The sequence below is a fragment of the Lygodium microphyllum genome, chromosome 11, assembly GCF_053477565.2.
Source record: "Lygodium microphyllum isolate KBCC chromosome 11, Lygodium_microphyllum_v1.1.10, whole genome shotgun sequence".
NCBI classification, from domain to species: Eukaryota; Viridiplantae; Streptophyta; class Polypodiopsida; order Schizaeales; family Lygodiaceae; genus Lygodium; species Lygodium microphyllum.
This window is the reverse complement of record NC_141145.1, coordinates 55,087,280-55,096,521: the sequence shown is the minus strand read 5'-3', so window position 1 is coordinate 55,096,521 and position 9,242 is coordinate 55,087,280. Positions and strand designations below refer to the sequence as shown.

Below are 9,242 nucleotides of genomic sequence, written 5' to 3'. Positions count from 1 at the left end.
GCCAGCACTGAGAGTTTTTCGAAGCCCAAGAGAGATTTAGAGTTGATGCTACCAAAGCCCAGTTGAGGTTGAAGTGGGATGCATTTGGGGAGGCTCCAAAAAAGTTCTATTTTGATGCTTTAAGAAGCAAGTAGAAGAGGGACACCTTGGTTTGCATTAACGATGAGCAAGGCAATGTAGTCACTGTTGATGATGATATCGTGTAGGCCTTTGACAAGTATCTATCCTGGGATTGTGAGGCGCCCTTCTAAGGATGATGAATTAGTCAGTTGACAGGACCAATAGTCTGCTTGAGGATAGGCCCTTCACAGAATTGGAGTTGGAATTTGTAATACATAGGATGAAAGTTGGGAAGGCTCCTAGTCCAAACGGGTTCCAAGCTAAAATTTACCAAGCCTTTTGGGATCTACTTGGTGTTGACCTACGTAAACTTTTAAACTACTTTTGGGGCACTAGAGCTCTCTCACAAAAGGTGAATAGAGGCCTAATCAAGCTTATCTCGAAGGCTTGTGACTGCACCAATGTAAGTGATTGGAGGTCGCTTGCCATGCTAAATGCTAAATATAACATATAAAATCATGGCTAAGGCCATGGCTTGGAGAATTAAACACTTGCTTCCTAGGCTTGTCCATCCTTGCCAATATGGCTTCATATTTGGTAGAAAGATATGGGACCCGATCCTCAATTTGATCACACTCATTGATTGGGCTTTAAATAATGAGTAGGGCAAGTACATGCTCATCAACATGGACTTTGAAAAAGCTTACAATCAAATTTCATGGACTTTCATGATGTAGGTGCTGGAGAGGATGGGATTCGAAATTGTCTTTCACACAATGGTTAGTGCCATGTTCCAAAATACCACAACCAAGGTCTCAGTGAATGGTTACCTTTTTAATGACTTTCATTTGCAATGCTTAGTTCGATGGGGTGCCCACTTGCTTCTTTGTTATTTGCCATGGCTACATAGCTACTCATTTGTGCTTTACATGATAGGATGGAGAAAGGATTGATTTAGGGTATGCAACTCCAAGGTGGTGATCAATTCGTCATGCAGATGTTTGCCGACGATAGCTCCAATTTGGTGCTTGCAGAAAAGGAGACAATTGAGGAACTCTAAGAGGTCTATCCAGATTGTTGTCTTGCTTCTGGGTCCAAAATCAACCGTGGTAAAATTGAGTTACTATGCCTAGGTTGGGAGGACCCGCCTTCTTGGATTAGCTCATTGGACTTCACAGTTATCAGCTAAGGCTTAGTCCTCCATTACGTAGGGTGCCCAATTTGTGTGGGTGTTTCCATGACCTAGAAAGTTGAGTGGTTTTTTGCCAACAAGTTAAGCCATTCGGCCAATCAATCTTGGGGGTTGCTGGAAGGTTGGTGGTCCTTCAAAGTATACTAATGTCATATACCTTTTATGTAGGTGCAGTGTACGCCTTCCCTCACTCTTGATGGGCTAAGGTTGAGAAACTTCTATAGGAGTATCTATGGATCTATAAGTATGGGAAGAGACACCCCTCCATTAGCTAGGAGCAAGTCACCTTTCCCAAAAAGGATGGTAGGCTAGGCCTGAAGCCTTTGGCTGCCAAACCTGATCATTGTTGTTGTTTAGGCTACTCAAATGGGTGGAAGAGAATCAACCACGGTACTTAATCACTCGTCACCTAATAGCATTGAACTCCACTATCCCAATGTTCTCTGTTGCCCCATTCTCGTGGGAGGATAAACTATTCAAGGGTAAGCGGTAGTGCTTTAGCATAGCAACCAAAGTCTTTGCTTAGGCTTCAACAGTCAAAAGTTTCCCTTTGTAACCAATGTCCCTTTTGGTCTTCAAGATTGATCCATCCAAATGTCGTAACTATCTTTTTTTACTTCAATTAATACATATTTATTTGTCCTCATAAAAAAGAAAAAGGTTAAGGATTCCTTGCTTCATGAGCGTTTATGGAGGCTTCTCAAGGTTGAGTGGGAGGGACTACTACTGGGTGTGACTCGGCCCGAAAGAAGAGTATTAAGGGGAGTGACCCACCCCTCGCGATAAACGGGACAACATTATGAAGGGCTCCAAAAACTTAATTCCTCTGCCACTTAAAAGATACCTGAAATCATGTCCGTCTGTTCAATAATAACTTTTGCCATAATAGTATGGATACGAAAATAATGCCTTTCATATATTGGCGGCAACTGCACAGGCTGAGTGTGATAGTAGTTGCAGTATGCTGCGTCTGATTACACACACTGGCGAGGCTGGATTCTGGAGCCTTTCACGATAGGTCAATGCAGCGACGGGAGTCGTCCGTGGACGTTTCCTGCTCGTGGAGGTCGAAGCTAAAGTTCGGCAAGCTGCGATGGAGGTTGCGGAAGGCCAGGATTTCATCTGAGGATGGGGTGACAGTGGCGGCAGCAGCCACAGCCGTGGACGTCAAAGCTATGGAGGCGAAGGAGGGGGCTTTTGAAGGGAGGGAAAGTGAGACTGTGGCATGCGGGGAGGCTCGGGGTCGTGTATGCTGCTCATTGGACGGCGGCGGCAAGAAGATTACGCCGCTGGCGGATGAGAGGGCGGGAGCTGGTGGCGTGCGGACGGTCGGGGAGCTGCAGAGGGTGGTGTCGGGCTTACGGGACGGGCGGAAGGAGGCAATCGAGGAGGCTGGGAGGTTGGCGAGAGATGATCCGCTAGCGAGGACGACTCTTGCGCTACTGGGCGGCATTCCGCTGCTCATATCCATGCTGGACGACCCAGATCCCAACACGCAGTTCGCCGCGCTTTTGGCCCTCCTCCACCTTGCCACAGCCAACCCCACGTAAGTAAATTGCTTTGCATATTTGCCGTTGATCTTACTCCGTCCGCTCGAGAAGGTTAAATCTACCGCCGTTGATGATTACAGTAACAAAGCCGTCATTGTTGATTACAGTAATAAAGCCGTCATTGTCAAAGGCCGAGCAGCTCCCAAGATGGCAGCGCTCCTCAACAGTCCGCAGCCAGACGTCCAATCGGCGGCCGCCTGCGCGTTCCTGAGCCTGTCCGCATCAGCGGTCAATAAGGCCGCGATCGGGGCCTCAGGAGCCGTGCCGCGGCTGGTGCGCCTTCTGACGGCCGACCACGCACGCAAGGACGCCCTGCGCGCCCTCTACAACCTGTCCGTCCATCCTGCCAACGTGGTTGCCATCGTGGACGCGGGGGCCCTGCCGCTGCTGCTGGCCATGGTGGAGGACGTGGACGTGGCCCCGAAGGCGCTGGCCACGCTGGGTCATATGGCGGCCACGGAGGCCGGGCGGCGGGCGATGGTGCGGCACAAGGAGATGGCGGCGGCGGTGCTCGTGGACGCGCTGCGGTGGGCGGCCGCGCCCAAGTGTCAGGAGCGGGCGGCTTACGTCCTCATGATGGCGGCGCAACACGGGCGGCCGCAGCGCGAGGCTATGTTGGCGGCCGGCGCTGTCCCAGCCCTCCTGGAGGTCGTACTTCTGGGCACCCCGCTGGCGCAGCGGCGAGCGTCCCGGGCTCTCGAGAGCCTCCGTCAGGCCAGCAGGCTGGCGGCCTTCTCGGCCCCGCAGAAAATCCCGTCGACCGCACCGGAATGTTCCGCCTGCCAGGCGACCGCGGCTGACGAGAGGAAGGTGGTTGAGCGCCTTGCCCGCCAGAGCCTGCAGTGCACCATGCGGCGGATCGTCAAGCGCGCCAACCTCAACGACGGTTCCGTCTTCTTCGTCGTCGGTGACCGCCGGAGCTCCCGCTTCTAAAAAGCGCCGCTGTCGTCTCCGTATAGTACTGCCAAGATTCTGTCCTAGCTCTGACAACTTCGCTGTATATCGAACTCCATTATTAAGAAGTTTTTGTGTGTGAGCCCTCCTTGACCTTGTATAAAACGGAGTTTACGCGGGGGCATGTTACATAGCATAAAAAAGGATTTCTCAAGTTGCAGACCGTAGCGTTGGTTACTGATAGGATAACAAAGTTAGACTCCACGTTTGGACAATGACCTATGTAGCTTCAAGATGCCTTAGAAAGTTGAACTAGTTGCATTAGCACTACCAATTTGTATGGTAAATTCGCATACATTTCATTAAATCGAAGCTGCAAATATTTGGCCACAAATCTTTTTCGACTCCAAGCACATGGAAGGCTAGAATTGTCATGGTTGCGATAGGATTAAGGATCACCCAATGGCATGACAAGGAGGCGATTACGACAAGGAGGTGTTTATATGACGTAACAAGTTTAGGGGGAACATCATTTAATTCTTCACGCAAGGATCACATGCAGTATTAGGGGTGGAACTACACAAGGTTGCATGGCATGGATAATTCCAAGGATGACACTTAAAACTAGTAGTGTAGACAAGGTAGATAACATTAAGACATGTGAATGACGATGACAAATTTAGGGGAGCATTCCACTTCATGACACAAGTATGCCATTATTATGACATCATGTGAAAAGGAGGTTTGTGTTTGGGAGAGGGAGATAGGACGAGTAGGTAATATGTACTCAATCATGATGTGAAAGTTAAGGTGCAAACAAATGACATGATCGGACTGCCATACTTTCGATTAGTACTTGCATTGAAGCATCCAAAAGAATGATGTTTGCCCTTTATTTTTTGATATGCATGGTACTATTTAGATCGAATTGTTGGCTACCATGCTTGCTTTCTAAAGGTTTGTACTTGATCTCAAGTCATGTACTAAAAGTTAAGCTCAACAAAGCCTTCTTTCTCCACTATTCTTCCAAACTTTTCTAAACCTCTTGTCCAAGACTTTACATTTTCAGCATTAGAATTGTCCTTTATTGACCTTTTGAGTTATGGTTCTAGTGGTTGAGGGCAGGCCTCAACTATAAAGGGCTTGAAAGACAGTTTACAATTGATGATGCACTTGCAAATGCTTGACGTCGACTATACGAGAGTCCTCAACAAGTGAGTTGAGGCAAGAAGTTGGGATGATCCATGGGTGATATGATTAGCTTTTGCATTTAGTGGTTTGATCTCAAGAATCCAACAACTAGAAAGCACAACTTTAGTACCAACAAAGAAGCAAGTCATTTCTTTCTTTTTTGTAACGGGAAATGGGGAAAGCCACAATTGATCTCCCAATCATTGATCTTTATTGGCATATCTTCTCTATCCTTGTTTCACCTCTCCATGCTGGCATCTACCTTCCAAGCATGTGCTTGTGTTGCTATTGTCAAGTGATTTAATAACTTAGCATGTGGGATGAACTGAAACCACCTATTGTTTAAAGAGCCGCTTGACGTCCTATGTTAATTTATCTCTTGTTTAGGCTATTCTTTTGTCTTACTCTAATCCTCTTTATTTACAAAACTCTTATCCTAATAGAGAATATAAGATTAGATAAGATGAAACTCTCCAAGCAATGCGAGAACTTACCAATGCCTCGATATCTATCATCATAATTTGGATAGATGGAGTTGCCTTGAAAGCCTTTGATGCATGACACTTTTTCCATCTTCTTAATCCATTCTCAATTTGACTTCTAATACCTCAATCCTCCCATTGCAATCTAGAAGGAGAGAAGCTTTAAGAGCCTCTAGTCATTCTTGCAAACTTTGTCAATCTTTTCTTAATCCATTGTTAGCTTGCAATTCTTACTAATTTAAAATTGCAAACAACAATGAATAGAAGCTAAGCAAAGTAAAAATAAGACAAATCGTAGAAAAATATAGATTCCATTGTTTGCAAATAGAATGATATAATGATGGCTTTGTCCACTTGTGTGGACTTTCATAGTGACACCTTACTTGATCTGGGCAAATGCCAGTTGAAGAGCTTTAGAGGTTGCAAGTAATCTTTGGTTGGGTGAATGGGCGATTGTGGTTGTGGGGAGGGCCTTCTTTATATAACCTTAAAGGTGGTGGATTTGTTTGAGAGAAATACCATACAATTAGCCTTCTTTAGTTTATAGAGATTTTTTTTACGTAATGTTCTACTTTAGTAATGTCAACATGTTTTGTTCATTGTTAGATTGAAAGTAGCTATCCATCAAACTATTTCCTTATCATTATCTTTGTGAGATGAACATGGATTTCAAAATTTTGTCATTAGTAGGTTTTGTGTGCATGCACCAATATCTAGTTGTCTTTGTTGACCATAATGCAACTTAGATTAAGTACTTTTGTGTACATGCTAAGAATATATAAAGATTACAAATGCATTATGGTTTCACGTGTAACAATTATAAATATTTTTAATTTATAATCATTATTTTTAGTTTTGGGTAATGCTTCAATCGTGATTATATTGGAAGGAAGCTTATTGCTTGCCTTTTATGCTTGCATTTCTAGCATTGCTTTGATTTTTATTGCTCATTTTTTTGTTTCCTACAGATGAAGTGAGTGATGGGAAATTGCCTCATCAATCCTCATGACATTCGTAAGAAAAATTCATGGCTCATACCAATTGCATGGCCCCTCCTATCACAGACGTCTATATGCATACACGTGTACACACACATATATACGTACACTTGGTGGTAGATCAAGAGTGCCTTATTACATGCATACATCGAATTCATGGCACATGCCAATTGACATGCTTACCTTAAGAGAGAGAGAACCTTAAAGCAAATCACAAATGAAGCCCTATGCCACTACAAGGACATGAAGACGTGTGTATCCATTGTGTGGACCAAAGTTAACTCCCAAAGATCGCAGACCATGAAGAAAATGGTCCATCAAGGGCACAACATATTCTTGCCGAACGGCCATAAGTTGAGAGTGGGATTCCTTGGACAACCTCCCTGTAAGAGATAGAAAATAGAGTACATAGGGGTAGGTATAAAAGGTGAAGGTACCAATCATTTTGGAATCAATTTTTACACAAGAATACATCTTTGTTCATCTCTCTCTAGCTTCTCGTCCTTTCATGACTTCCATCCACCTCTCTTATTTTTTTCAATCTTTCTCTTTCCATTTCTAGTCTCTCTCCTTATCACTCTCAGTTTTGCACTTCTCTCTCTTCTACAATATTCTCTCTCCTCTTTCTCTCTCTCTCTCTCTCCAATTCACTTCTTGACACTCCCACATGAATGAATGTCCAAAGTCGATATGAGTGGACGATGGTCCATGAAGAGTTGTTTCCAAATGGAATGTAACAGTTTTCACTTTTCTAAGAGTTGCCATATTGAACCTATTTATAGATCAACCATTTGTTGGATCACATGCACATTTTCAAGAATGTTGGTAGCTTGCTGTGGGACCATATCACAGGAAAGAGACACCCTAGGGGTACAAATGGATTTAAAGGACATAGGGAAGATGGAGGCGCTTTGGTTACAAACAAGTTTTGATTGTTGTATGCAATTACCTCATGCTCCTTGGGTCTTATCTAGTAAAGTGAAGTGCATAGTGAAGTAAATTATCAAATTTATCTACATATTGATGGGTAGGATGCATTCTCTTGGGTCTGCATTTTCTAAAGATGACTAACTAATATGACTAAAATCCCATGATTGACATAAGATATGCCAGGATTTTCAATAGTAAGACCATCGAGTACATCATTGCATTGTGTTGATCAATAGTTTTTAATACATTAAACTTCTGGTAGTTCATACTACCGATTGTGATTGTGGAGTGTCTCACATTAGAGATACATTTAATAATTTATAAGTTATTGAATTTAATGGTGGATCTCATAGAAGGAGATCAAGACATTAGCCATTGAGTCAGCAAGGCAAGGAGCAATAGAGATAGTTTGTCTCTTTGAGAAGCACTTACCCATGAGTATACTCATAATACCGACTCATCTCTTATAACATCTCTTGGACAAAGTGAAGATTACAAGATTGGTCACTACTATATGGATATTCTTCTTGGACAGTTTCACGAAAACCTTGAAAGACTTTGTGTGACAACGAGCTTGTCTCGAGGGTAGTATGGTTGAAGGTTGGCTATATATTGAGACGCAGTGGTATATATTTCATAGTAGCTATCGATGGTGGATACAGATAATAGGATAATGTGGACCCTAAAGGAAGACGATCAACTAATAGGAGATATGGTGGTGAAAAACAGATTAGAGAGGAGAATGGAAGTTGCATTGGAGGGAAAGTGAATCACTTTTGTATATTGCACCATGCATTCATAGAGAAGTGGCTCGTAGGTATAAGCAAGCTAGAGGAGAATGTGAGGTAGCACGATTAGAATATCAACATAGTACACACTAGTGTCCCCTTTAGTATCTTGAGGACATGGATAAGATACCATGGTTCATGTCTATGAGATGGTTGTATGATGCCCTGATTGATAATTCATGCCAAGGTGTGGAAGTCTCTAGGGAGGAGTTGAATTATTTTAGCAACCTGTGAAGTATTCTTTTCGTAGATTATTATATCTTCTCCATGATTATATTTAAGTACAATAGTTTAAAGTAGTATTGGAAGAAACATGGGCAATCATTTAGAGAGGATCCTCTAGATTCTTGGAGAGGTAGACTTTGAGAAAAGATGGAATGATCTGTGTGACGTTTGTCTTGTTGCATCACTGTGAACAGGTAATATTCTACCCAAATCCACAACAACCTTGTTCTTTGCAGTAAGCTTTTATGATATATTATTAAACATGTAATCTTCTACCTAAACTCACGACAAACTCATTGGTTATATGTTGTGCCATCGATGCCTCAAAGTGCTAGAGTGTATGATGAAAGCAATGTTCCTAGTGTTGATGAGAGTTACATAAATAGAGGAGTTGCTATTGTAGGGGTGTAGGGGAGCTTCAAGCTCTACCCCGAGACCTACGGACCACTTATTGCTCAAGTGTTTTGAACCGAGCAGCCATGGCTACCTCTCACATAGCCGACGCGCAATGCCTACCTCATGGGTGTAGTGAGCTTACCTTGATGCTCGATCGAGTACCCTCCTCTTTCTTGCACACTGGTAGCTCCACGATCCTTGAGGCAAGCTCAAGCAACCTCAATCCCTCTCCCACGAGCTTCATCCTCCATAGCCACATGCGAGACAAGAGAAGAGAAGAGAGGAGGAGAAGATGAAGAGAGAAGATGGAGAGCTTCTTCTCCAAGATCCCTCACTCTCACACAATCACTCCCTCACACTCTCTCACACTCTCTCAATCCCTCTTTCAAGCACAAGCAAGAAGGCAAGAAACAAGAGAAGAAGAAGAAGAAGCTTTTGCCACACACAAGAATGAGCTTCTCATTCACTTTTCAACTTTATATACATGCCCTAATTTCCATGGGCGGTCATCTCCCTTTTTTACATGGTCGGCCATT

At 43.7% G+C, this 9,242-nt stretch overlaps 1 protein-coding gene across 1 annotated transcript; it reads left to right on the top strand.

The window, feature by feature from the left end:
* The first annotated feature begins 2,055 nt into the window (after positions 1-2,055).
* Positions 2,056-4,081, top strand: LOC148028835 (U-box domain-containing protein 45-like). Its single transcript, XM_087687607.1, has 2 exons — positions 2,056-2,798; positions 2,910-4,081. Exons 1-2 carry the CDS (start codon positions 2,275-2,277, stop codon positions 3,733-3,735), a joined length of 1,350 nt encoding a protein of 449 aa, XP_087543733.1. The 5' UTR covers positions 2,056-2,274; the 3' UTR covers positions 3,736-4,081.
* Positions 4,082-9,242: the final 5,161 nt, after the last annotated feature.

Bases quoted from the DNA above. Each gene is read 5' to 3' on its own strand.
- LOC148028835 (XM_087687607.1), top strand. From the start codon at position 2,275: ATGCAGCGACGGGAGTCGTCCGTGGACGTTTCCTGCTCGTGGAGGTCG. The intron at 2,799-2,909 runs GTAAGTAAATTG...TGTTGATTACAG, and splicing joins CTTGCCACAGCCAACCCCAC to TAATAAAGCCGTCATTGTCA.